This window comes from Vigna umbellata, chromosome 3, assembly GCF_029865625.1.
Source record: "Vigna umbellata cultivar VRB3 chromosome 3, Vumbellata_1.0, whole genome shotgun sequence".
Lineage (NCBI taxonomy): Eukaryota > Viridiplantae > Streptophyta > Magnoliopsida > Fabales > Fabaceae > Vigna > Vigna umbellata.
The window spans coordinates 19,323,001-19,350,969 of NC_142167.1; the positions used below are offsets into that span (position 1 = coordinate 19,323,001).

Below are 27,969 nucleotides of genomic sequence, written 5' to 3' on the forward strand. Positions count from 1 at the left end.
ATAATGAATGAATAATATATACTAACTGTGTTATGATTTTTTTAATAATATGCCCACTGAAACTTTAATAATTATTAAAAGTTATTTTCAAATAAAATTTTCCTTATACTTATAGTTAAAGAATATTAATTATAATTTTTATTTTTACTTATGTATTTTTTCACTTTTTTTTCAAAAGTATATTTAAATTTAATTTTAATAGTTTTCTTAAATTGCAAAAGTGTATAACTATTGAATAATTAAGATTTTAGTTATTTTTTCTCACCATAAATTAAACTCAACGCTAAATTTGCATTAAACAGTATAATAGAGTTAAATTCACAGAATATGAAATGGGACTGGATATTCCCAAATCAACTCTATCTAAAAACATGAAATGTTGTCAAATAAAATAAGTATAATCATATTTAATACTCTAAGTAAAAATATAATGTTATAAAATTCATTCATAATGTATTATTGATTTCATTCTGTCCTATTTCAAAATTAGAATCATTTTAATTACAAATTATATAAAATTACAATTTTGAAAATATAATTTATTTTATAGAAACGTGATGACCAAAATAATCAACCCAAATTTAATTAAATAGTTTAGACTGATAAAACAAGTTCATTACACATTATTTTGTAATCCTACATTTTTTTTAACCAATTATAAATTATATTTGCATCTGAAATAAATCGAAGAGAAAGAATATAGTATAAAGAAGGAATATATAGCTACGGTTGTTTTTAACGTCACACTATGCATTCTGATATGCTATTCTTATTTGAAAAATTAAATCATTTATTAGAAATAAAAGTTTAATTATTTATTATAGATAATATACGATGACTCTTTTTATACAAAATTATTTATTTATCTATTTCAAACTTAACACATTAATTACATGAAATCATTATAAAAAATATTTAATAATAATTTAAATTAATATATACACAATATTTTGATAATTTATTATTAGTTATTACTTTAATTATTATTATTATTGTAATTTAAAACATAACATATAAAATTAATGTAACCTTAAATTTTCAATAATCAGAAGATATATTTGTCTCTGAATTTGAGCTTGTGAGAAAGTGGACACTGGCCTACCTTCACGTACATTAGATAGGAATGCATGCATTTTCTTGAAATCTAAACCTATGCTTTTAACTTGATAGTATATTCATTATTGCCAAGCACATGATGTTGTGGACCCTTTATCAAACATCTATGTCAATTGTCAAACTTTCCAATACTACATAGCAGAACAAACATTTTTGCTCATACTAAAAACAGATTAATGCAGATTAGGCCGAGTCGGTATAAAATAATTGAATATTTGATTGTTCAAGTGAGATGATCTAAATTATACAGAATAAAATCCACACCTAACTTCTTGCGCTAGCTTTAATGTTTTCTGCAAGATTAATACTGCATGTGACCACTACAGACATATATTACAGAATTCTGATAATACAACCTCTTAACTTGGTGTCAATGCATGTCTCAGATGAATTACATATCCTTTTCGGGGCCACGTATGCTGTGAGTGATTGGACCAACTTGAAATCTACTGGGCCGGATTGTACAGTTTCAGCTCACGGAAGAGTTGGTTTGGGCTTGAAGACAGATTGTGAAGTTAACAGTAACTGTGTTGTCTGTTCATGATAGCTACAGAGGTTAACAAGTATTGCTAATTATGGGTCAAAGGAAAAGACATAAAAAAGAATGCTACTACCAGTGTTGGTTCCCAAAATGCCAAAGGTGGACTATAGTGTATGTCTTTAGATCTACTTTGTCAAAAGAAGAAAATAATGGATTCATGGAGATCACACACTCTGAGATGAACTGGATGAAAAATCTGGTAAACAGAGAAATTTACAGCAAATATCAAATTTACATATATAGATTAGGAGGGTGTTTAAGGCAGTAAGAGGGAAGTAAAAAAAAAGTGTTTGTTGTTTTGGTAGAAAGACAATATTTACAAGAAGATAGCAGCAGGGTATTTGTTTTTGGAAAAAAAGGTGAGTATGTAGTATATGTTGGCGAATTCCCCCATGAGTTGAAAAATAAAAAAGTTGAAAGAGCATTGATCACAAAAGATTCCAAATTCAAAATCTTATAAATGGCATTAATTATCTGACGATGAAAGAATTCACAGCAGAGTCACGCACTAAAACTAAAACGAACGGAGCAATGTTGCTTGTCAGCATACCCAATGCGACAATAAATGCCTTGCTTCTGTGGGCATAAACCTATACAGAGTGAGCTAGGTCAGACCATAACTCATATTAATGTGTGTTTTGCATCATCTTCAATGGATTCACATGGGGGATTCAGTCGGTGCCATAAAGAAAGTGCAAGACAAGGCATTTGCCAAAACCCTATTCAGCTGGTAAATGAGTAGAAGAAGTAGTAGTAATAATAGTAGTACTGCATGCCATTCCCCAACCTCTATCCAATCCTCTGCTCATTTATGACCTTCCTCTTTTAAAACCCTCTCTCCCCACCACACTGTCTGAGCATAGGCACAGAGAATAATAGATATATAAATATAGGGAGAGAGAAAACCACTCTTTCTTCTTCTCCCTTATCACCATCAAATGTCTTACTTCTCTCTCTCCCATTAATGCTCTTCCTACCATCCATTAATGACTCTCTACAAATTGCCAGACCGTCTCATTAAATTAAACCGCATGCGACCACCTCCATTTAATTCCTCCTTGACCTGACCCACACCGCCACTCTCCACCCATCTCCGATCGAACTTCCACCCCCATCCACCAATCAACTTCCGCCACGTGTCCTCTTGCCGCCCATTTTCACTTCTCGACAAAATCTCCAACCTTTGTTTTTACCTTCCTTGCATCACCTCCGGTTAAATCTCTCGGGCGACAGCAGCGCCTCGGGATCCCCGCACCTCAGCCGGCTCGACGAGAAAGCCGCCGCTGCCAGACCCGACGACCGAAGAAACATTGGGCTTGCAATCGACTTGCTCCGCCGCGACGAGCTCCCGCCGCCGCCGTACCTCACGCTGGACTCCGACAGCGGGAAGAATCCCCTCCGCCTGAAGAACGGTGATTTCATCCCTCTGTAATACCGAAACGAAAACACCCTTGGTTTCCCCAAAGAACCAAACGGCGAAGGCCTCTTGCTCCAGAAACTATTACTCCCTCTTCGGTATCGCCATGGCGACGCAGTGGTGGCTTCCATCACCATCCTCTCCGACGCGACACTCCGTTCAAATCCAAACGAATAAGATCTCTTCAGCAGAAAATCCCTAAAACAATCTTCTGAGTTGACGTTCGCGTGGTTCTGGTTCCTCCTCGGAGATTGTTCGTCGATGCAGGGTGTTATCTCCGGCACGGACGATATTGCCACAGGCGGTGGGGGGTCGATGAGAGGGTCTAAGCTGATGCGGTGAAGAATTGTGTCGTCGTCGAGGCTCGGTCGGATTCTTGCGGCCATCATCGGAGTGAAAGGCGAATCGGCGCAGAGGACACCTGCGCGGCAGAGAGGGCAGTTAGCGTGCGAGCGAAGCCACGCGTCGATGCAGTCCACGTGGAACGTGTGTGAACAAACGGGAAGAGTTCTCACGTAATCTTCGTCTTCGAATTCCAGCAAGCAAACGGCGCAGTCGTTGCGAGACTCTTCGAAACGAGCGTCGTATTTCGCGGTGTACAGCGAAAACGGTATCGTTTTAATCACCGTTTCGTCTAAACCGTATGGAGAGAATACGCGGGGACCGTCAAAGGGAGACTCGTAGGGTAAGGACTCGAGGTCGCCAACGGAAGACGGGGGGAATCGCCGGCGGCGGAAGCGGTGTAGGAGGCGGTGGATAGGAGGCCTGAGATGGCGCGCGATGAGACGAGAGTAGGTTACGACGAGAAAGGCGGCGGCGACGACAACGACCATTGCTATGAGTGGGGGGCTGAAGTCAACCGCCGGCGTATTGGACGGCGGTGGTAGGAATGATTTGTTGAGTATTGGTGTGGGCGTTGGGGTCGGAGATGCAGACGGAGATGGTGATGGGGCCCAATGGGGTGGCTGAGAAGGAGGCATCATAGAGATGGTGATGAAAATGGAAGAAGAAGAAGAGAAGAATAGGGTTTTAGTTGTTGAAAATAGAGTGAAAGAGAAAACTGTGCAATTGGGTTTAATGCAAACACCACATACAAACGTTGACCGTGCTTCTGCGCTTCTGTTTTTTTCTTTTCTTTTTTAATATTTTTATCTTCATTTTGCCTTTTTCTCGCACTCACTAACTCACTTGCGACTATGGTCGTGGCTGCTCTGCTCCATGGAGACACGTGTAATTTGGTGAAGTTGAGGCCAACGGTTTTCTTCTCCTGTGCTTCTCCCCACTCTTCTACGCTATCCTCTCACTTTCCTTTCTTTACACGTCATCAATTTGCCCTGTCATGAGTGCTTAATGGATTCCCCCACTTCTACGTTCTGTATGTGCGAAGCAGGATACAATACACTCTCCTCTCGGACACCGTATGGTTATCAAGCAGTGCTATCAACCACCAACACTTCCATCTTTTCTCATCCCACTGCAATCGATTACTAAATTTCGTTAATGTTATGTGGATCCCACCAAATTAGAAAAATAAGTAAAATTATAGTAAATTTTATAAAACAAAATAAACTAATGGGATAATATAGTAAATTAGAGAAGTATTCTTGGACTAATTTTAATAATATTGAAACATTATTAATTTATAAAACTGGAATAATATAATGTATATTTGTTGAAGGAGGACACAATAAATTTTGTCAGACATGATAAATTAAACCTTGCTGAAACATTTCTTATTTAAAGATATGTGTTTCGGTATACATTTTCCTGCGTGGAGGTAAAGATACTCCGACGCTCAAGTCAGATATGAGTTATGGAGCTGAAGTTCAGAAGAGAGTAATTGGATACTGCTCTGAAATATTATTCAGGATCTTTAGAGCATAAAGAGAACGTACCTGGACCTTGGCCCTGTTACTGTATTTATAAGCAAAATAAAAATAACCACCTTACCTAAAAGTGTGGTTAGTGGCTTTGACTGATATTTTAACTGTCTAAAAATATCTAAGATATTTATGTTATTACATAAATATCCTTACTACATAACAATATGCATTGCTTATTTTACGAATTTATCATTTTCTCACTGTATCAGCTGACCATGGGAGTTAGAATATCAATTTTTCACTTTTTTATTCGCCCAAATTTATGCAGAAAAACCAAAGGCTTTCCCCATTTTAAGTATAAACATTAAATCAAATCTTTATAATTTAACAAATTACTTATACTCTGTAATTTAACTTTTTTAAGAAAATCAAATTTCAATATCGAGTTAAAATATAAAGTCATATTGCATAACTAGAGGCAAAATTTTATCTCCTATGATAAATTTATTTAGTTCAAGAAAAATAAAATATACATGTAGATTTTACCAACAAAGATATAGTCTTATTTATTACTTATCATACTAGTAAACAATTACATACTAAATAATATTTGATAATATAATTTCGTTGAGAAAATTATATTTTCAAATAGTATTTTATTATATACACACTGTTAAAATTAATAAAATTATGGATTGTAAATTTTCAATACTTTCAAAGAAAAAACAATAATGAACACTGTAATGGAATATAAGAGTTGAATAAGAGTGAAACAAACTAACCATATCTTCGGTTAATGAAAAATATTTTCATAAATTTAATGTTTTATTTTAGTTTCTAATAATTTACAATAATAATAATAATAATTAATAATGTTATGAACATTTTAAACCTGGTTAATAGAGTATGTCGGTTTCTATTACACAGATTTCAGTAGATGTTTTAGTGTCAAATTGAACTCAAATCTTGTTTGGTCCTGAATTTAAAATGTATTTCTTAGTCCCTCGTGATTTGAAAATGATTTTCCTAATCTTCCAATTAAAAAGAAATAGTTGCACAGAATTTAAAATTTATTTTGTACAAACTAAAATACCAATTACAATTGAAAAGAAAAGGGTTGAATGGCCCAATGGGCCCATTGAATGGGCTGTATATACCCATTGGACCAATAGAGCTATTGGTTAGCAAAGGCGGAAAAACCTTGAAGAGAGAGGTCGCAATAGAGAAACCCTAATCAGAAGAGAAGAGAATAGAAGATTGAGAATTAGGGTTTAAGCTTGATCAGATTGGAAAAGGCATCATGTTTCCAGGGATGTTCATGCGGAAGCCAGACAAAGCTGCAGCACTGAAGCAGCTGAAGTCTCATGTTGCCATGTTCGGCGCATGGGTTGTTGTTATTCGAGTCACCCCGTACGTTCTGCATTTTCTCAGTGGCGAGAAAGAAGAACTCAAGCTCGAGCTTTAACTTCTCGATCTTCCTCGCCTGGTACATTCATCGTCTACTTTCAATTTACATTAACAGTTTCTGCAACTCACTGTTGTATTTTGTGAACTGGGTCTCCGTTCTAGTGAAAAAATTTGGGAACTTCATTAAAAATGTTAAATTAACATATTATTGGGGGAAGATGTTAATCTATCGAATTTATTGTGTTTTCCCTTGACATTGAAAACCCAAGCACACTGGACTATTTCATAAAAATTTTCTCCCTTAAAACACATTGACCTTTGTTTCCCCACAGCCATTGCAGTTTAAGAAGCAATATATGCTGTGTGGTAGGGAACTGTGTGGTAGGGAACTGTTCTGCAATCAAATCACAAATTTATAACATTTGTTGCAGTAATTTGGATGAAAATAATGATAGCAAACGAGTTCTTTTTTTTTTTGGTGGTATTTGCATCTTGAACCATTGTGCTGTTTTTTCTACTAATTGTTGCATTTTGTTATAGAGCACAAAACTTATTACTCATATCATACCTGCTTGTGTAATATCTGCATTGTTAATTTATTGGTTTCCATGGTTGAGATCAATCTGAAATAAAAGTGGAGTTCTAATGATAAAGTTAGTATTGGTTTAGTGAAAGATGGTTTGGTAATATGATGAATAGAATTTTGGATGAGGACTAAATTTTGGCCTCTCTTAACTGTGTCTCGCTCTGTTTCATTTCTAAAGAAAATTAATATTGTTGAAAACCACATATTTGATTTCACGTTTACAATAAGGACATATTTTTTATGGGGTTTATATTTTTATTAAGCATTGATCATCAAAATTGATAATTGGTATGACTTCTAAAATTAACTGTTGCATACTTAAGTGGCAAGTGATTGGGTTTTTCTTGGTATATAAGATAAGGAAGGATATGCCATACATAGACTGGTAGTTTCAAAGGTGGTAAAATTCCTGTATTGTGTTTTTGTGCTGCTTTTTAAGATAAACTTTTACTGAAACAATGCAGAAGTATCAAATTATGTCTCAGGAGGTGTATGGCTCTTGCAATACCTATTTTTTGTGTATCGCTAAACTCACTAATCTATAATTTCTTTGAATTGTGACGTTTTAGCAGAAAGGTTATTCCTTTATGGCGTTGACCTGAACATTTCTATTTAATATGGCTTTTTCCGCTGTCCTTTAACACAAAGAAATCCAGTTCTGTCTGTCTTCCATTTCTACCTCTGTACTGCTGTATAAGTTCATGGCATTGATTTACTTTATTTGCTTATTTTAATTCTAAGTGAACAGATAAATGATAAGCTCACGGGTGCCATTTCCCCGTTTGAATGCTTTACATGCTGACATATTGACAATTTTTTTATTGCAGCGCATCTTGAGGAGTAGGACGGGTCCTGGGGCTCGAGACAATCATGGAGTAATGTTGTTATATAACTCTTGAAATTGAGGCCAGGATGGTATTTTTAGTTTAATTACATTTCCTTTTTGTATTTGGAATGTAAGTTTGTTTGGATTACTGGTGAGAAAATATACAAATTCAATAATCAATTATATTTTTATAATTGATTCTACGAAAAACGTGACAGGTGAAGGATGGTTTTAAGTTAAATATATGCTTTTACTGGTCTGCAAGAATAATGTTTCAAGAAATATATTTTGTAATAAATTATAATAATAGTATGGAATTATTCTTTCCAATTAACTTTTCGTTTTAAAAGTGAATTATGCTTAAATTGAGAAAACGAAAGCTACAAGATCAAATGTTATAAAAATAGTTATAAAATTACATTTAATGATTATTGTCGTTCTTGCCAGACGAAATCATTTTAGTAGTTCTATATTAAAATACAAAAGTTGACGAACATTTGTTTATATTTTTTAATCACAAAATAGAAAATATTCTTTGAAGATAGAAATTTGACATTCCTTCTGCTTATAATTTGTTTCGTCAAAAGTAAACTAAAGTCTATTATTAACTGGATTTTAATATATTTTTTTTATCATATAATTATTGCTATTATTATTAATTAGCGTGAAAACATAATAATATACATATTTTAAATAATTATAATATATTATATTATAAATTAATAATTTTATGATAATATGAAACTTAAAAAAATATAAGTTTTTTTTAGTGAGGTAAAAATTAATGGAGAAAAAAAAAATAAACATGACCTGAAGAGTAGATAAATAATTGACGGTTGAACTTGTGTGAGAGAAGGAACGTTCTTGTTTTCACTGTAGCATTCAACCAAATCAAAATGAAAGTAACTCAGTTGCAGTTAAGAGAAATTTGAAGGCTCAAGTCTCCTTGCCCATATTGAGATGTTGCACTAGTTTTGTACCCTTTTGTTCATCACCTAAAAAATAAAGTTTCAGAAGTTATGAAGCTAAAGTGAGACTAAAGAAAGTGAGTTGATCACAAAAAGGTACAGAATTGAGTGTCCTTATAGGTTTTTGTCCCATCATTCTAAGTTACTCCACTAGCACTTGCATCACATGATAACATCATTTTCCAATGAAAATGGGGTCAATACTAGTTTGACAATTGGCGAATCTGAGTTCCCTCTTTAGAAAGCACTGGCACACAATCTGCCGCTAGTCATTCCATTCATAAATTCATTTTGGACACAGATGCATCTCTTGTCTTGTCTGGTCCCTATTAAGAAAGACTAACGACGGTTCAAAACCATACAAAATAATATAACAAAATTTTCAAATGGAAAAAAGAACCAAATCTTTAAGCAAAAAAAAAAGCATCTTTTGATAACCCTTTTGAATGTATCTCAAAATATTTTACTCTTCTTTCCATCATGATGAGGCCAGAGTGGAGAAGGCAAAAACGTTTCTGTTCTGCTATAAACAGAAGAGTTAGAACTCATCCCATTTGAAGTCCTGTCAAAGGAGCCTCAAATATTTAGCGGCACCGAACCGCGAAGTAGCCCATGTGTCAACACCATCATCTTAATTAAAACAACAGCATTATTGTTCAATCAGCAGACAGAAAAAGTCTATGCACATAGTCCAAACTTGCACCTAACATAAACTTGCCGGAATTCTATCTTGAAGTTTCTATTTGGAAGAGAAAGGTTTTCGTTGTCATAAAGAGCAACCCACGTGCTTATTAAATATTGGATTTTCTTTCTTTTCTTCCTTGGCTTGTTTCAATCTCGACACAAGGGGAGATAAGGGGCCAAGAATTTCATAAAAGCTTGGGAGTTGTGAGATCTTATCTACTTTAGAGAATGTTTTTGTACCACTAGATGGTTTCAGCTGAAAGAAGTAAACAATGATCACAAGACGAGTTTGGTATGATCTTGAAGAACAAATATGATAGAGGAAAGTCCATAAATAGAGATTTTGTACAGTATTTGTACATCCCATGCACTGAGTTAATGGATGAAGTACCTGGTTCCTTGGGCACAACCGCTAGCTTCAGTCTGAGAATGGGCCAGACCATGTTCTCATCTGCTTCCCTTCTCTTCATGTCTTTTGGGGTTGAATTCTACAGCTACACGGCTTTCTGGTACCTTTCATTTATCTTTTACTTGCACCCCTCGCTTTGCTGTTATTCTGATCTCAAAGGGTAGTTGATGTTTGCCACTATGTTGCTCTGGTTTTTCTGGCTTGATTTTCTAAAAGGATTTCTCCCTGACATTCTGCATGCAATGTTTTAGCTTCTCTACCGTTTTCTTCCATATATATGTTATTCTAGATAATCTAGCACTGAGTTTGAGCTCTAGAATAGAAAAAAGGTGATTTATTTGAGGCCAAGGATGATACTGGTGAATATTTTACAAATGATTAACTCCTAAGTAATGTCCCTCTAGGATTAGACAATTCAACTCATTAAGAACAGGTAGCTTCACTGTAGCGATGTCATTTCTCTATAGACTGGCTGAGAGGATTCAATTATTTACCTTTAAATTTCCTACACCCTTTGACTGTTGTTTTGCTCCGAGCGATGAAACAGAAGGATGCTGCATTTCATTGTTCTATTGACATTTCTTTAATACGAACAATTTGCTAATAAAAACCTGTATTCTATAGAATGATCTAATGAATTAGCAGAAAAACTCTGTTCACCTATAGTGTCAAGAACTTGTCAGTACAATGAATTGGCATCAGAGTGATCTTTGTTGATCCAATTAGTGGGAAACAACACAAGAGTGTAGGACTCTATATGTCTAAAATTTATTCTGAAATTATAATAATGTTTTCTCCTGGAGAGCAAATAATTTCAGCTAGAAAGTCGTTTTATTAGTTTTTTACGGAAGGTTTTTGACTACAAAATCCTACGTTTTACTGGAATTACTTTTTCTCTTGTCTCTCCACTTACACAACAAAGCCGCAGTTCAGGTTGTCAGCACATTTGAACCTTTTATTGATAATATTCTCTTATATCTGTTAAATATCCTGCTTCTGTTATTTGCATCACTTAAATGCTAGGGGCTGAGCAGACATCATTAGTACAATCGAATTTGTTGATTCTTCTGTTAATCAACTGGTTTATTTTTGTGTTTACTATCCATGTCCAAGCTATTTGGTTACAATTATGGGGTTGGTCATACCGTGGAGTTTCACATTAGCACTAGTAGATGGATATTCGATTCTGCTCAAATGCCCCATTCGTCAACCAGGAATTCTGCTGATTATTGTTGTGGGAGATTGGGTATGTAGTTTCTGATCCAGGTGCTATGTATCAGTTGATGTAGATAGATAATGGCAACCATCTGTTCGTGACTTCAGTTCTTTTGCTATAGGTACTATCAACCCTCACACTAGCAGCAGCTTCCTCAACAGCTAGTGTTGTGGATCTTCTGCTCAACACTCACGGCTCTTTTTGCCCTCCAAAGCTCTGCAGCAGGTACAGGATATCTGCAATTATGGCCTTCTTGTCATGGTTTCTATCTTTGGCATCCTCTCTATTTAACCTTTGGCTATTACCCTCTTTGTGATTCTCATTTACTTCCCCTGTAAAATCATTAGATTAATCATTATTTGTTATGCAATTTCCTCTGTCATGTAAAATACCCGGTGCAGGATTTTAAATGATGTATATTTATAACTACAAAAGTTTGTTTGGAGAAGTTCCAAAGAAGCTAAATGTTAAACTTTACACAGGAGCAAAGTACCCCTTGAGTCCAATGAATGTCACGCTCAACTTCATAGCAGATACAAGATTGTAAAATACTAACATGTAAAGATGGCACACTGCAGTTCTGCTGTTTGGTAATTCCCTTCCCCGTACAGGAGTTGAACACTTATCATGTATTTCACCATCAACACTTGCCCCCGAGTCCTCTGGTGGCCTTGTTGAGAATTTGCGGTGATATACAGAACCAACAAACAAAATAAACAGTTAAATTTTCGAAGTACAGCTTCATCCTGAACTGAAACCAGATCACAAATATGGCCTTTCTTCTTCATTTACTTTTATAAAAACACCAAAGCAAGCTTCAGAATTGAACACATTAAATTGAAGTACTACTGACACGAGTATACTGGTTTTTATCAAGCCAGTGTGTCCTGATATGTACCATTAAAAATTCCAGCTTTTGACATTCAAAACCGTGGGAATATACACAAGTTAATGGAGTTAACTGCATCCGATTCGCTAAGAACAAAACTTCATAGAAAGTGTGCAAGACTTGAGTTTAATTGGCTGCGTTGTTTCGGGGAATGATGCCATCTATATTAAGTTCGAGAAATTATTATATGATTGTGAACTGCTAAAGGTTTATGTCTTGACCAATCTTGAAACAGCATATAATTGAAATTTTCAATTAAAGATAAAAAGTAAATAGCACATTCAATTATACAGAATATGGATATCGGTCAAAATTATAGCAGTCAGTTTTTGGCAAACTGATTATCGATAAAGAACCGCCATTATGAATGGAGCCTGAGAACAAAAACAGATCAGGATATAGTTCTTTCATTGATGGCCTCAAAACCTTACTAGAAAATCATTTTCACTGGATGAGGCAAACTACTAAAGTTATTGTTCATTTAGCTCTGTATCCCATTTTGGAGCATTTCCTTCCTCAGAGCTCTTGTCATTTCTTCGTTCCCTTGTCGAATGTATCCATCAACAAAAGCACCATAAACTTCAGATTTCGGTTGGAAACCTTTTCCTACCATCTCTGCCTGAAGCTTCAACGCTTCTTCCATTCTCCCCTCAAAACACAGTCCCTTTATCAACACCTCATAACTCTTTTCCCTTGGAATTAAATCAAATTTACTAACTGCGCGCCTCACAAACTCCAGAGCTTCCTGAACCCTACCCTTACCGCAAAGTAACCTAACCATCATGTCAAGGGTTGAAGCATCAGGCCTTAAATCCCTCCTAGACATATCCTCATAAACCAGAACAGCTGAATCAACATCCCCAACACTGAAATATCCCTTCACAAGATGCTCATAAGTTGAAGCAGTGGCTTCAACACTTGCCAATTCCATCTCCCTGAAAAACTCTTCAGCCCTAACAACATCTCCAATCTTGCAAAACCCACCAATAATAGTATTATAACTAACAACATCAGGCTCCATTTTCTCATTTTTCATTTCTTCCCACAACTTTTGTGCATACCCCATCCTCCCTTCCTCACAAAAAGCGGCCATCAACACACTATAGCTATAAGCATTGGGTTTACAGTTACTTCTCATTTCATGCCAAAGTTCCTCCATCCTTTCCACCAAACCATCTTGGTAACAGCACAGCATCAACTCATTATAAGTATGGACGTTGGGTGTGACTCTTAAACCACAACCCCTTCTCGAAATTTCATTCTTTTCCTCATCCAACCGAAAGAACTCGCGGTAAATTGCATACCCTGCATCCACCCCTCGACTTCTACAAACCCCAGTAATCAAAGAATTCAAGGTGCTAACTTTAGGGCTAATCCCGCGAGAGAGCAACATTCTAACGATCTCAATAGAAGGGTCAACCTTTCTGGAATCCAAACACGCCTTGATCAACAAATCGAAGACGAAGGGAGCGGAGCCAGAATCCCGATAGGTCTTAACGAGGGTTTCGAAAAGGTTCAGAGACGGCGAGGCAAAACGACAATTTAGGTCGTCGGTTTGGTCGGAAACGCGAAGTGCCGTTCGGATGAGGTGGTAAGCGTGTGAGGAGAGGCGCGCGCGCGCAAGGAGGTGGACGATGGAAGCGTAAGAGGCGAGGTTGTGGTGGCAGAGGGATTTGGATTTGGTCCATAAGAAGAAGCGAAGGGCGAGTTGGGGTTTGTTCTTGAGGTGGAGGGTAATTTGGGAAAACTCATGGGGGTCTATGCCGTTGGGACACGCCGAACGGAGATTGCTCCACCGTGGCTTGGAACGGTGATTGATAAGGATTGTAACCACGTTTTTTACTAAACTCTGGGAGTCATGGTTTGAACAAGATGAAGAAAAAAACAGAGCCCATGCTTTGGGTCTCAGTGTTTGCGAAAACTGTTCAAGGACTTGAATCGCCATTCTCTTCTCTGATCTGAAAAATCGTTTTCCATAAAAAAGATGTCATTTTTATTTTAGTTATTTTATTTGGGGAAAAAGTAAAACTATTATATAGATCCAGTAGAGGCATTCACTGCAGCAAGTAACAAATTTATTGAATGGGCAATGATTGGAATAAGAAAAGGATAAAAAAACTAAGCTTTATGGAAGTAGAAGACTTTCTTTAGCAGCAGCAAAAAAAATCAATAATTACTACCAGTTTGTGAAGATCTTGTGTTCTAATGGGAATCAAATTTCCCTAATTAAACATGGATGTGAAACCAAAAGCAGATGCTTTGACCAAAAAGCTGAAGCAAAACACTAATCAGTAGTCTTCTTTTATCTTAAATTGCTTAGGCCTTGGGACTTCCTTTTTCTAATATTATGAAGTGTTGATACTTTTTTTTTAATCTATTGCCGAAGGTGGTTAGTTTGAAAGGCTTAAAGAGGGAAGTTGGAAGGAATAATTTCATAGTTGAGAAGGACAAAACATAGATCAGCACCAATAACAGAGACCAGAAAAAGAATCATATTAAGCTTTCACTTTAGATGAAGATCATGCTAGTACCATTGCTGTAGCAGAATTGAACAGAGAAAGTTATCAACAAAATAACTAAAGATTCCAGATGTTTGTTTCGGTGGTAAAAGAAACAAAAAGAAAAATGGTCAAAAAATTAAAGGATAGAAAAAGGATCAAAGTAGGATTTCGTCATTATTGTTCAACTGGGTTGGTTATAATTCTGCTAGCATCTGTTCCTCACGAACTAAGAAGCAATGCAATTGACAAAGGGTATGTGGCATAAGTTCTTCTCTACCACCGAAACATCTATCACATTGTAACACGTTTCAATCACTGTACAGCTTCCAATAAACGCCTTTATGAATTGGTGATGGTAATGCTTTGCTAAGAAAATCCCATAACCTCATACTCCAACTTGTCATGTACTAAAGATATTAAAGTATAAGAACTATCCCAGAATCAGTTCCTCAAAATTGCATCATGGGTCATTAGCATTCTTGGTGAAGACACAAATGGATAACACTTTAAATCAAGCATAATTTCTTTCCTGGCTATAACCGAGTGGACTCAAGATTAGAAGGTTCGAAACTACTAATAATTATGAGAAGGCATTTATTCCCTAGTTCCATTTCTTTTTGTTTCATAACTTCAATCAGGAAGAAGCCTGCGTGCCCGTGATTCTCAATCATCCTTAGCTTTCACCTAAACAAATTCAATTATATATATCCAAAACAAAGCCTCTGATTCTTTGCGTACGTTGAAAACACAGACCAAACTTCAATCAATACCGAAGTTATCTGAACCACCTCATTTAGACACTAAAATATTGCCAGGCAATACATTAATTCCATTGCAACCCAATTCGATAGATGCTAAAATTCTTATTCTGTAATGTACTGAAAAAGAAGTCCCTTGTTAGGTTACTTTATGCCAATAACCTAATCAAGACTCTCTTCTCACCACAACTCTCGAATAAAGAATGGAAAAGTATGTATATATGTATTAATGATGAAAGAGTGAATTAGAATACAAGAATCACCCCAAGGAAGCCTAACCTTCCTCCTCTGGAAAATATCCAGTCTGAACAAATTCTCCCATCCCCCTCTCCCCCTACTTAGTTTATTATTTATACCTTCTCTCTCTTCTAACAACTATAACATATTACTCTCCTTACACGTGTCTCACACGTGTCTAACTCATTCTCTTTTATTCCTAACATTACTCTCCCCCTCAAAATCAACCTTGTCCTCAAGGTTGAAGTTAGGGAACTGTTATTTGCCGTAATGCTCCTCTTCCCTTCCCAGGTGATGCCCTCCAATTCAAGTCTGGAGGCTTGGGTGGTGGCAAATCCTCCTCCAATATCTTCCATTCTTCCTGGATTCTATCAACTTCCAACATTCTGCTCCTCGAATCCTCCACCGATGTCTTCCATTCTTCCTGCTCAATCTCCATGCTCAACTGCCACCAATCTACTTTCATTTTTCCCAGGGATGCCAAACAGGTAGCTCCTAAATTCCCATCCAAACCTCCCGACTCAAAGAGATAAAGTTTGTCTCTGATTTCTAATCCCTTCATCTCAACAATATATTCATTTCCAGTGCTCAATATGTCCATTTTGCTAACAGACTCACGTAGTCCACTCATCATCGCCCCCCAAACAGTATCCCAATCAGTCACCACATATGTAACATGATCTGGAACTGAATCCTGCCCAAAAAATTTTCGGAGAACCTTAATTGCATGTTTGAGATGACCCGAAGAGCTCCAGCTTTGACCATCTATGGCTACTTTACCAACTTCTAATGCAATAAGGGCAGGAACCCCAACTGCGTTCCTAACATTACAAAACATAAAGTAGTGACCAGTGTTTCTCCTCGCATTTGTTGCTGCCAAGTAGTCCCCAGCATAATCCCAAACTTCACTAGGAAATTCCAGAACCACTGTATTTAGAGTTCCATAACTAAAACGCTTCCCCGAAAAACATTTCCATTGTGGCAAAGGTGGGTACCACTGTATAGTTCCAGCCTTCAAACTGCCCAGTAAAACAGTAACAAGAACAGTATCACCAAAGAAATCGTTGTTATTTGCTGTAGAAAACTTTGATTTTATAATTTTGACCAGGCTCCTTGATATCATTTGACACATTTGTTACAATGTGGTTCAAGGGAATTGTGATTCTTTCTCCCAGATACTCAACAACGAAACTGTGACCCCTTATAATCATACCATGATCTCCTCCAAAACTCCTATACACTTTATCGTGATTCCCATCGGAAAGAGAAACATTATTAAGTGAAGCAGCACAATCATGCTCCAAGTGAGTGTAGTGCCAATCCCTAACCCTCCTCACCTGAGAGCTCAAAATATCCTCATCAAGCTTTCTTTCCACCGAACTGTCCCTTTCGGAATTAAATGGTCTATTTGCCGAATTGTTTTGTTTGGTTTCTTTGTCATTGCGAAGGCAATCACTGTTCATCATTGTCGACCCAAGATTGAACGGATCACCAATCAACGAATAAGTATCTGATCTTCGCTCAATAGCCCCCACAGCCTCAACACCATTTATAATGCCAGCTCCAAGATCGACAGAAACAGAAAATGAGTGATCTGGTTTTCCCGATGCTTGTGGCACCGAATTTCCCAACTCCTGGAAGTCCTTGTTGACGCTTCCCTCCTGTCGCTCCGCTGCCAGCTCCTCACAAACGGTGTCTCGATTCAGTTCGCCGAACCTCCGCGTCAGCGCTTCCGTGAATATCTTCCAATTTGGATGTCGGGTTTTCTTCCGCCAGAAACGAATCCAATAGTAGCTCGCGCCTCTCTCCATACAGGTATATACCAACTTCATCTTCTTCCTCTCCGTCAAGTTCTGTAGATCGAAAAATTTCTCTGCCTTCGCGATCCAGCCCATGGGGTCCACTCCTTCGAATGTTGGGAGTTCAATGCGCTTCATCCCGCTACGTTGCACGTCTCCTCTGTCCTCTTCCGCTTCGTCCTCCGACTTCTCTGGTGGTCGCCGTTTGCGTTCAGCGTTGACGGAATCGCGACTCCCTTCGGAGCTCCGACGCTGGTTCCTTCTTCTCCCACGGTCGCGATTAATGTTTCGTCTTCCACGGTCACGATTTGCTTTTCGAGCCATTCCCCTCCACTCCGCTTGAATATCCTCCAACGTCGCCTCCATGGAATCAAATCTTCCTTCCCACTTTTCCTCCAGTGCATTCAACATGTTCTCCATCGCGCAACTCCTCCGATTTGGATCCGGCAGGTCGGACCAATTTGTTAGGTTACTTTATGCCAATAACCTAATCAAGACTCTCTTCTCACCACAACTCTCGAATAAAGAATGGAAAAGTATGTATATATGTATTAATGATGAAAGAGTGAATTAGAATACAAGAATCACCCCAAGGAAGCCTAACCTTCCTCCTCTGGAAAATATCCAGTCTGAACAAATTCTCCCATCCCCCTCTCCCCCTACTTAGTTTATTATTTATACCTTCTCTCTCTTCTAACAACTATAACATATTACTCTCCTTACACGTGTCTCACACGTGTCTAACTCATTCTCTTTTATTCCTAACATCCCTAGATTGCAATATTATCTTCATGTTTTATACAAGTTATAAAACACACTGATTTTATTTTGTACTTGATCTGCATGCAGAACATGATAACCAATTAGTGATGAAGCAGTTGTTAAATTATGCAGAGACTATAGCAGGTTAGGCTGTGAACTAAAGTATAAATGATAATAATAAAAATAAAAACTGGTATATATTCTGTGGTGGGCACAGCACAATATGCCTTATGTCTAGCTCTTTTCCTTCCCGTTGACGTGGTGATTCCAATGAAGTCTGTATTTAACACCATCACCACCATCTTCGGAGGAGGCATAATTCCTTTTCAATTGCTTCTGCAATAAGCCAAACTCAACCCAAAACTCAAAGGAAAACTATGATCTCTCAAATGTCTTTAATTACCCCTCATGCAACAGAAATCCACACCACTCACCCCCTCCCGTATAAATACCCTTAATGTCAAAACGCATGCTACATCATTTTCCATTTTCATCACATCAAAGCCTCGTATACGATATTTCATACACAACCAACCATGAAATACAGTGAGATATCCCATTTCAGCCACCCACAACACAAGCTGAGATTTGAGTACTCAGAATTCCCCTTCAAATGTGACGGCTGCAAGGAAGTAGGCATAGGGTCGCGTTACAAATGCTCCATCTGTGACTTCGACCTTCACATGCACTGTGCCATGATAACCTCTCCCACTTTGTTCCACCCTTTCTACACCAAATGCACCTTCCAGTTCATGTCCAAACCTCCAGGAGACACACCCCGTTACTGCAACGCATGCGAGAAGGACGTGAGTGGCTTCGTGTACCACTGCAAAGCATGCGGCTTCGACCTCCACCCTTGTTGTGCCAAGCTACCAATGGTTCTTGATGATGGCGAAGTGAAGCTTTACTTGTACAGAAAAGTTAGCTCACCCTGTCACCGTTGTGGCAGAAAAGGGCGTAGCTGGAGTTACAGATCGAAGTGCAAGAACTACAATCTGCATGTGGCGTGTGTGAGGGAGATGTTGGTGGAGAATTGGCACGAGGTGTATGTCGGACGCTGCAAAGGAAGGAATGTTGATAGCAACATTCCTAGTCTGAGGAACACACTCTACACTCCTCATAGCAGTAGGAGGAGTAAAGGGAAGGTGAAGAAGTGCTGTGAAATTGCTGGTTTGGCTGTGCAGATTGTGATATCAGCTGTGTTGGGAGATCCAACGGCTCTCATTGCAGGCATTGTGGGGTCCTTCATGTCAAGGGCTTGATGGCCACGACAGGGAACATAGTCTATCACTTTAGTAACTTTTAAGGTTGTAAACTTCACTTCACTGCTTTAAATTTATCGTGGTTCTGACGATGATGCTGTTGTTAATCTGAATAGACTCTGTTTTTTATCCTCTATTTGCTTGTCTTCTATTATATTTAGGCTAAAATTTTATTTTGATGTTTTAATTCTTATAACAAATTCGATTTTAATATTTATTTGGTTTAATTTAATCTTTTAGTCTATTAATATAATTTAATTAGATATTTTCATTAGATTAACATTAAATTTCTGTTAAAATTATATTAACGTTATGTAAACTGCAATTCGGTCTTTCTCATCGGACTTGATATCCTTCACCACAATTTGCACTCCGGTATGACTCCATTACACCTGACAAAAACCTACACCCCTCCTCCACAATCCAGTCAAAGTCAAAAGGGTTTTTTGGCCATTATAAAAATATTGAAGGTGCAGGAAGAAAACGATGGGGTGCAGGAAGAAGTCCTAGTTAAGTTTGTTGCAAAGAGAAGGTCCAATTCGGAAACCTGTTGGGCCTATATGTGCTGCTCTGGACTTGAAATGAACCCACCTCAAGTAGGGCTTTCATTATTTATACTCCCCCTTTATTTATTTATTTATTTTAAAACCCAAAAATATTCTTTTAACTTTTCAAAAATTCTAAATCTTATTCTTCACCCTTCATGTTGGTCCTTAACTTTTTCCATCAATTTTCTGTACTTTTTCTATACTTTAGGGAACAAATTTTACTTGTAATTTTTTCCTTGCAATTTCTTAAAATTAGTTATTATTTTGATTTTTTTTTATCAATTCTTTATATTATGCACACACAAAAATGGAATATGTGTCACTTTTCTCGTGTTATAGATTAAGTTTATAGTTATTTTATCGTTACTAAAAAATATATTTAAGATTATTTATAAGTAATAAATAAAATAATAGTTTATTTTAAAAATATTAAATTGGAAAACATTTATTTTAGAAATTAAAGTTCTGTAATTTCGTCATTTTTTTAAGAAAAAACAATATATAATTAACATATGTTATAGATTTTATTAATGCGCATAAATATTTTAACTAAAAAATTTTACATTACTTTTATTTTTTAAAAATTGATTTTTTTTTCAAATGATGCTTTATTTAAATTAAAGAAAGAGTGTAAAAACGAATTGTTTGTAAAAGTAATGATACTAACAAAAGATATTGTATTAAATCAATAATAAAGTATATTAAAATAAATTATATTTCAATGTTCTTTTTCAGATTGAAAAGAAAAATAAAGTATAAAGTTAAGTTGTTGAGATGAAAAAGTGGAAAAGAAAGTGAACAAAACGGTTTGGAAATGATTTAATTGATATAAGAGAATAATATTTTTATATATTAATATAATTAAAAAAATGTATAAAATTTTATAGGTTAATTTTATTTTTATTTTATTTATTTATTTTATTATAGTATTAACAATAATAACAAAATTATGTGAAAGACATAATTTATTATCTCTTGTTTACCAGGTAGTTTCTTTTTCTTTTTGTCTATTTTCTTTCCTTATTTAGATCCTCAATCTATGCACTTAATTTGTAATTTTTTGTTTTTTTCTCTATCTTTCCGCGTTTATAAAGAAACACGCTGGAAATAATTTCAAATATTCCTTTTTGTGTTCATATGTTCTCGTTGAAATGTCGCCTTAGTACTGAAACGAGTAACAATAATGACTAGTTGACTTTTTTTTCGGATGACCTGTGATTAAGTTTCTCTTTTAGATAATTTTCAATTTCATCTAGAATTTCATCTAGGAAGAGTATTCATAAGAATTATAATGTATCTCAATTACTTTTCCTTCTATTATAAATCGTTTAATAAAACCCTTACAAGGTCTAAAAAAAATGTATATTTTATTGTAAGTATTAACTGCTTTATGCTTAAAAAAAGTTTATTTTTTTCTTTTAATACTAATTGTTTTAAGCTTCTAAGAAAAATATATTTTATTCTTAAATTACTTTAGATTTCTCTTTGAATCGCCTCTGAATAAAATATAAAAAATAATTTTGCAGGAAATTTAAAAAATAAATTCGTAAAAGGACTGTCGAGAAATTTTGTGGGAAAGATTATTTCTTTTAAAAAATAAATTAAGTATAAAAAAAATGCACCTTTTAGATTTTAAATTTGTATGTTACAAAATCCAGACGGTTTATCTAATATCAACTCACATCATCTAATATCTTCATTTAAATAAGATTACTCTTAAAATTAATTACGACTTGATAATCTAATTCCATCTTCATTAAAATAATATAAATAAACTTGTTTAACGAAGAAAAATACTGTTAAGTTATTAACTTATTTAGATACAAAATTATACTAACAGTGAGAAGTTTATGTGGTTTACTTCACGTTTAAATTTTATTTGTATAAAAGATAAGTTTATTTTATGTAATTTATTTTATTTATATTTTTCTTGATGCATAGGAAAATTAAAACTGCTTCAGAAAGCAGAAAATTAGTGCTTTTATATCTAAGACCGTCACACTTTATTCAAGAATGTCATTCTTTGAAAACCAATTATTTTCATAAAACGAAATAAATTAAGAACGATATAATTACAGAATGATAATCACTATTTTTATATCTTAATCTACTATAACAATAATAACTTTAATACAACTTTTTTTTCATAACCAAACAATTAATTTAACTATATTAAATAAAATAAGTTGATTAATTTCAATCGATAAATATCTTTTGATTTTTTTTACTTGATTTCTGTTTTAATTATTATTTTACAATTTTTAGCAGTAAATGATAAATCTGTAATAATAGTAAATTTTAAATGACTTAATGAAATCAATTATAACTTACTTGTTTTATTGATTTTTTAATTAACTTATTGTTTGATTGATTATTTTTAACATATAAAAAAATTCGAGCTAAATTATTTATTTAACTTATTATTGTTTACTTTTAATATATATATATATATATATATTGATTGATTGATAATGGCTTTATATGTTGTGTGAAAGAACTTGTTAATGATTGATGAAGATGATACAAATATGGAAGAAAAGAGAGGAAAAAAGGGAATGCTAACAGTGGAAAGTGGAAACAGTAATGGGAAAAAGATGATTTCTGATGAAAAAGAAGCTCTCACCCATGCAATGTTAGGAGTCATGTGAAAACAAAATACGTATCATCACAGAAAATTCAGTGATGCTTCCAACCACACACACAAACACACTCTCCAAGACTTCAAACTTTACATGCTTTTCTTTTTTCAGGTCATTTTCACCACTCTCATCCGTTCATTCATCTTCCTCATCTGCAAGGAAATTATTCCCAACAACACTATTTCCCATATCATTACCAATAATATATACTATAGTAACTTTTTTTATCATCTATATCATTTTATACAACACTAACTCATCAATGTAACCAGAAGACAAATCTTCAATCCAAACAACCTCGATTTATGCTAATCAAATTTTATTATAATTACTCCTTCCTACGTAAGTACTGCAGTTTTAACCTAAACTTTTGTCTGTAAACAAGAACTACAAGAAAAAATAATAATTATACTTTGTACCTCCAATCTGATATTTTTTTCTCCTGTCGTTGTTGAACAATAAAAGATGACGTTGAAGCCATGATTAGTTTCCCTTGACGACATGTGGAAAACGGGACCATAACCTTCGAGGACAAAAGCACTTACGCACGACATAACAACTGTGCATAGGTTTCGTTATCTGCACAGTACAAAGGAAGCTACGAAGAAGCATGTTCAAGGCTAATATACCTTCCTATCAGTTTCCGTGCTTTTCTTGCATTACTTTTCTTATTATAATAATATAAATCCAACAATTATGTCTCATTCGTTCAAGTTCTTCTCTTTTTCCTCTTTGCTTATAAATACCACCACCAACTCTCCCCAATTCCTTCACAGAAAAACTAGTATCCACAACACTTTTTCTCCAAGTTTCTAGCACGGAAGAACGAAGAACAGCATGGGAATCTGCACATCTACTGAATACTCAGTCAAAGGCGGAAACCAGAGTTGGCAATCCATGGTGAACATAGTGAAAATAGATGGAAGGTTGGAGCAACTGAAGGAGCCAATTAAGGCATGGCATGTCTTGTCTGAGAACCCAAATTGCTACATCTGCTGCTCAGAAACCATGTATGTTGGATCACCAATGCTTCCTGTGTCTCCAACGGAAGACCTTCACTTGGGTCTCATATACTTCCTCGTACCACTTTCCAAATCCCGTGTTCCACTCTCTCTTCAGGACTTGGGGGCACTGGCCATCAAGGCTAATGCAGCTCTAGCTTCAACTGCAACACCTAACTACCCGATCTTGAAAGCTAATCCACAAAAGAAATTCCGTACGCATCCTACACTTTCAAACGTTTCTCTGGGGTATTCCCATTAGATTTTGGAAAGTGGGTTTGGAAATTGCATGTGTGATATCTTCACACGTGTTGTGAAATCTGAGGATTTATCTGCTGGATGTTGATGGTGAAGTCAAGAGACAAGCTAGATATGTTGCAGACTGGCAGTTTCGAAGTTCTGCAGAAAATTTCATGAAATACAACGAAGAATTACATATGATGGTTGAATTGAAAGTTAACATTTTCAAGGGAATTAAGATGACGAAGACCAGATTATCGATCAATTCCTACTCTGGAGAGTACTCATGTGAAATGGACGAGACTTCATAATTATAAGCCAGAAATGAAATCTGTATGCTAGAACCTATTCTGGCTAATAATCATTTTTTGTCAAATAGTTATCTAGACTTAAATTTTTTGACCTATTGGGTTGTCTATATGTCTGTACATAAGCTTCTTGAGATAATTGAATTTAAGTTGTTGTGCTTTAGCACTTTGCAATGATCATGGTTTTAATAAACTCGTTCGTGTCTGTTGTATTTATTTATGAAAGAAGACCATACATATAATATTCTAATTGATGAAAGAAATATTCATGTTGGATTTCCTCACTCAATATCATAAACAATAATCTTGTTATGTATGTTATACATATATGACGTAAGTGATTCCGTCACATAGATTTAAAATTTGACTAACTGCATTCTATTCAAAGTAGATGTAGGGGTTGAAAAAGCAGCCAGCAGAAGAACTATGTTCCAAATTATGTGGACCTAGATGGTTATTAATTGGTAAAGTTCTTCAATTCAAGATATATTCATACAATTGGAATCAAGTTTCAGCCTCGGATTCTGGTTGAATATCCATATGAAATTGTATGATGATAAATATTATAAACAGATTCGAGTAGCATAAGAGACAGAAAGAAAAGCACAAACATGCATGGACAAATGGGTACACATCACATGCTTATATGCTTCTGCATCTTCTCAAATGCTTCCCCTGCTGTTCAGACTTGAGAGCCTGTGCATGTATGTCTGTATGTACATTACTTCAGTGGATCCCACTGAAGGTTTTCAGAACATTGTTTGTTTTCTCTGAATGAATGAGATGAAAGAGAGGACTTTCTTTTCTATCTGGGAACTTGTTATATTGGATGCACATGCACCTCCTCATGAACTAGGGTTTTTATTTAATTTTTTCAGGTGTGTTGCTTCATACATATCTCACTTAATTGAGATCACATTATTCTGTAGAGATGCTTTAATACACTTTTTTTTATTAAAAAAAAGTTGGTTAAATGTTTTATTATTTAGTCTCCATGACATTAATTACCTAAATACTGTTTATATTTTGGTACTTTTAGGTCTTATGATTTGATTTTGTTGTGAGTTTCCTTAAAAAAAAACTTTTTTTCTTTGTTTATATACACTTCTACGTAATGTGATATAATATTATGATGATGTAACATTTTATTTGTCCAGTCCTTTTTCACATATCAACTTCAATCATAAAGACTTAAAATAAACAAAAATAATAAACATTAAAATTAAAATTGCTTAATTAGAAGATTTAAAAGACATTAATTTCTACATTTTTTTCGATAAATGATGTATCTTTCGTTACACATGGGTTCTATTTCAAGAATAAAGAAGAAGGATACATAGAGATAATGTTTCTACAAAATTTTTAACATGTGGGACACCCATACATGTGCTTGGTTAATAAAAAACAATAAGAGAGAAAGAAATGAAAAATGAAAGTTATTTAATTAAAGAGAAACTTGCTTGTTATGGTTACCGTTCCTCTGTTTTGGGTTGGAAAAAGATGTCAAGAAACATCATGAACTCCCACTGAAGTTCCATTGCTAAACTACTATCCCTTCATCAGGGAAGACACAACAAATAAATGTAACAAAGCCACAAATAGCTATAATTCATTCAGACAACTTCAATTTCAGAACTGTTACATTAATGTTACACACTTACTTTCCTACCTAGCAACTTCTAAATAGCGACATTGCATTCACACAAAAGAAAAGCACCAACACTCAGCACTTTTATTATCACAAACAGTCATCAAGTTTATTCAGTTTCAGAGGGATGGAATGAAAAGCTTCAGGTGTGGGATTGTTTGTCTAAGAGGAGGGTGGTTTCATTTCAGATTTAATGGCATCCACCAGCTGATCATAAGCTTCTGCCCATGCATTCTTCATCTCTGGTGACCACATTTCAGGTACAGCTTCTTTTATGGTCTCCAAAAGTGCAAACTTTGTCACCTTAACAAAACCAGAGAGAATATATAATCAACTGCATACATTACTCTTCTACAAAAGTATTATCCACATATAGACTTACTTCAATGTTCAATTAGTCAACCATACTTATATTGAAAGTTGATTATATTATATACCTCAAAATGCTCGTTTGCAACGCCAGTTCTAAAATGGGTAGCACCTAATTTTTTCAAGGTGGATTCTCTGACAGTGACTTTCCCAGCTTTCCGCAGTTGAACTGCTGAATCACAGGTCTACAATAACAAGAACAAAGTGAAGTGGTACCAAGAAACATGGCATCTATAATACATTAATAGTTTAATTAATAATTAACTGGAGATTTGGTTCAGTGCTAATTTAATTTCAGCTTACCATTACAAAGACAGACGTTGCATGGGGCTTGAGCTTGGGGTTTTGCTCCAAAGGAACGGTTGAATCTCTCAAGAATGAGAACAATTTCTGAGCTGATGGAGCAATCTCAAATATTCTACCAAGTTTGAAGCCATATCAGTTGAATAATGATTTGAGAAAGAGAAAAAGTTAAAACGTAAGCAAGAGTGTTTGAAAAAATGGAAGAAGCTTACTTCAAGAAAAACTTGAGACCCAATTCCCCAGAATTCTTCTTCATCGCGTTCCATGATTTCACCACCAGAGCTTCTTGCTCTTCCGTGAAACATTTTCCCATGGAGTTCATGTTGTGTGGTATGCTAAGGTATTTGTTTAGGATTGTGATTGCAGTGGAAGTTGTTGATGTTGTGGCTTGCTTTGGTAAAGCTTTTATAGTGGGATTCATTGAAACGAAGTTGGCCTTTCACTGCATCGTGGAGTCATTCCCACTGCATGTTTGCTTAGTCCATTTGCTTTCCAGAATAGTAAAAAATATATCCAAAACAACATATTTTTTGGATTATATGTGGATAGATTTGGTTGATGCCAACTTTTGTGGTGTATCTGAAGGTATGTACGGTTGCAAAGTGGCATACTAGGAGCACAAAAACCAGGGGCTGCTTCATGGTTTTGATCGGTCAACATGATCGTGTAGTTGAGTTTGAACTTGAATTGATTTGTCTGAACATGCCCTACGTAAGCCATGATGAGATCAAATCAAATTATTCTATGCTTATATGCTTCATTATTTTTTTATCTCTTTCCTCTTATGATCATATTATAATAACTGCTTATAACTTTCATGTTTTCTTTTAAGAACTACACCAAAAGATGAAGAGTACAACCTCAACTACGGTTTCTTTTTTCTTCTGCAATTATGGCGGCGCATTCTGGTTGATTAGTTTATTCTCGTGAGACCAGACACCACACAACTGATATAATTCAGTTCTTTTATGTAATTTTGTATTTACGATACACATCTGATTGAACAAACTGATTTATTAGCTCAAATTTTATAAATTAGAAATTTATCAACTTGTTTATTATTCAGTTTGTAAAATTGATTTTGAATAAAATTATTGTAGCAAACATTTTTGAAGTAAAGTAATCTTTGTTTAAAATTTTCATCAATAATGGTTGTTAACTCTACAAACGCAGGTATCACGAAAATGCTTTATGTTGATTTAAATAGGTAAATAAATAATATAGCTTTTTATGTGTATCAGTAGAAACTTCTGTTTTTAAGATTTCTGCTTCAAATAAAGCAAAATACAAGATTAACGCAAAATATTAAAACTCAACATAACATTTTATCTATACAAAAACTAGTTAAGTCATTTTAACTCAAAAGTTGATTTTAGATTAATCAATTTTTTAATTCTAAGAAAACATGGTTGAAAATTAAAGTGTAAGTCTAAGTCTTGTATTAAATAAAATTAAAAAAGTAAAATAATTATTAAAAATAAAAAATCTATTAATCTATTACTTTAAGATTTTGGATAGAGATTCTATCATCCCTCTTTATATGATTGGGCAGTAGTGTATGTGTCTCTTCCTATGCCCAACAAACTAAAGTACTAAAGTTATTTTAACGTAATTTTGACTTTCGATGACAGGAGTTGCAATGAAAGGAATGAATGAAAAAGGAAATAAAAGGTTCTAACAATGATATATATATATTTTTGTTAAGATCAAAG

General features: G+C 35.1%; 7 protein-coding genes across 9 annotated transcripts; 4 read left to right on the forward strand and 3 right to left on the reverse strand.

Moving 5' to 3' along the window:
• Nucleotides 1–1,300: 1,300 nt before the first annotated feature.
• Nucleotides 1,301–4,573, reverse strand: LOC148201803 (RING-H2 finger protein ATL65-like). 2 transcript variants are annotated; one of them, XM_088108964.1, is made up of 2 exons: nt 2,208–4,573; nt 1,301–1,853 (listed from the first exon to the last, which is right to left on the reverse strand). In XM_088108964.1, exon 1 carries the CDS (start codon nt 4,055–4,057, stop codon nt 2,861–2,863), a length of 1,197 nt encoding a protein of 398 aa, XP_087965090.1. In that variant the 5' UTR covers nt 4,058–4,573; the 3' UTR covers nt 1,301–1,853; nt 2,208–2,860. The 2 variants fall into 2 exon arrangements, with proteins under 2 accessions (XP_087965090.1, XP_087965089.1); XM_088108963.1 differs by having other exon boundaries at nt 2,167–4,573.
• A 1,509-nt stretch (nt 4,574–6,082) lies between these two features.
• LOC148201804 (mitochondrial import receptor subunit TOM6 homolog) lies at nt 6,083–7,910 on the forward strand. Its single transcript, XM_088108779.1, has 2 exons — nt 6,083–6,383; nt 7,718–7,910. Exon 1 carries the CDS (start codon nt 6,198–6,200, stop codon nt 6,360–6,362), a length of 165 nt encoding a protein of 54 aa, XP_087964905.1. The 5' UTR covers nt 6,083–6,197; the 3' UTR covers nt 6,363–6,383; nt 7,718–7,910.
• A 1,207-nt stretch (nt 7,911–9,117) lies between these two features.
• LOC124821668 (CASP-like protein 5C1) lies at nt 9,118–11,966 on the forward strand. Of its 2 annotated transcripts, XM_047293590.2 has the most exons (4): nt 9,118–9,877; nt 10,891–11,023; nt 11,115–11,218; nt 11,476–11,966. In XM_047293590.2, exons 1-4 carry the CDS (start codon nt 9,663–9,665, stop codon nt 11,546–11,548), a joined length of 525 nt encoding a protein of 174 aa, XP_047149546.1. In that variant the 5' UTR covers nt 9,118–9,662; the 3' UTR covers nt 11,549–11,966. The 2 variants fall into 2 exon arrangements, with proteins under 2 accessions (XP_047149546.1, XP_047149545.1); XM_047293589.2 differs by lacking the exon at nt 11,476–11,966 and having other exon boundaries at nt 9,125–9,877; nt 11,115–11,470.
• A 142-nt stretch (nt 11,967–12,108) lies between these two features.
• LOC148201805 (uncharacterized) lies at nt 12,109–13,984 on the reverse strand. Its single transcript, XM_088109965.1, has one exon. It carries the CDS (start codon nt 13,825–13,827, stop codon nt 12,364–12,366), a length of 1,464 nt encoding a protein of 487 aa, XP_087966091.1. The 5' UTR covers nt 13,828–13,984; the 3' UTR covers nt 12,109–12,363.
• A 4,204-nt stretch (nt 13,985–18,188) lies between these two features.
• LOC148201806 (uncharacterized) lies at nt 18,189–19,337 on the forward strand. Its single transcript, XM_088110373.1, has one exon. The coding sequence runs from the start codon at nt 18,476–18,478 to the stop codon at nt 19,199–19,201; it is 726 nt and encodes a 241-aa protein (XP_087966499.1). The 5' UTR covers nt 18,189–18,475; the 3' UTR covers nt 19,202–19,337.
• A 3,793-nt stretch (nt 19,338–23,130) lies between these two features.
• Nucleotides 23,131–24,114, forward strand: LOC148201807 (uncharacterized). Its single transcript, XM_088110440.1, has one exon. It carries the CDS (start codon nt 23,226–23,228, stop codon nt 23,649–23,651), a length of 426 nt encoding a protein of 141 aa, XP_087966566.1. The 5' UTR covers nt 23,131–23,225; the 3' UTR covers nt 23,652–24,114.
• Nucleotides 24,115–25,515: 1,401 nt separating this feature from the next.
• Nucleotides 25,516–26,727, reverse strand: LOC148201808 (anaerobic nitrite reductase Hb2-like). Its single transcript, XM_088108968.1, has 4 exons — nt 26,470–26,727; nt 26,258–26,372; nt 26,023–26,139; nt 25,516–25,888 (listed from the first exon to the last, which is right to left on the reverse strand). Exons 1-4 carry the CDS (start codon nt 26,676–26,678, stop codon nt 25,748–25,750), a joined length of 582 nt encoding a protein of 193 aa, XP_087965094.1. The 5' UTR covers nt 26,679–26,727; the 3' UTR covers nt 25,516–25,747.
• Between the last annotated feature and the right edge of the window lie 1,242 nt (nt 26,728–27,969).

Bases quoted from the DNA above. Each gene is read 5' to 3' on its own strand.
- LOC148201803 (XM_088108964.1), bottom strand. From the start codon at position 4,057: ATGATGCCTCCTTCTCAGCCACCCCATTGGGCCCCATCACCATCTCCG.
- LOC124821668 (XM_047293589.2), top strand. From the start codon at position 9,663: ATGATCTTGAAGAACAAATATGATAGAGGAAAGTCCATAAATAGAGAT. The intron at 9,878-10,890 runs GTACCTTTCATT...TCCATGTCCAAG, and splicing joins TACAGCTACACGGCTTTCTG to CTATTTGGTTACAATTATGG. The intron at 11,024-11,114 runs GTATGTAGTTTC...CTTTTGCTATAG, and splicing joins TTATTGTTGTGGGAGATTGG to GTACTATCAACCCTCACACT.
- LOC148201808 (XM_088108968.1), bottom strand. From the start codon at position 26,678: ATGAATCCCACTATAAAAGCTTTACCAAAGCAAGCCACAACATCAACA. The intron at 26,373-26,469 runs GTAAGCTTCTTC...CAAACTTGGTAG, and splicing joins GGTCTCAAGTTTTTCTTGAA to AATATTTGAGATTGCTCCAT. The intron at 25,889-26,022 runs GTATATAATATA...GGTTTTGTTAAG, and splicing joins TTGCAAACGAGCATTTTGAG to GTGACAAAGTTTGCACTTTT.
- LOC148201805 (XM_088109965.1), bottom strand. From the start codon at position 13,827: ATGGCGATTCAAGTCCTTGAACAGTTTTCGCAAACACTGAGACCCAAA.
- LOC148201804 (XM_088108779.1), top strand. From the start codon at position 6,198: ATGTTTCCAGGGATGTTCATGCGGAAGCCAGACAAAGCTGCAGCACTG.
- LOC148201807 (XM_088110440.1), top strand. From the start codon at position 23,226: ATGGGAATCTGCACATCTACTGAATACTCAGTCAAAGGCGGAAACCAG.
- LOC148201806 (XM_088110373.1), top strand. From the start codon at position 18,476: ATGAAATACAGTGAGATATCCCATTTCAGCCACCCACAACACAAGCTG.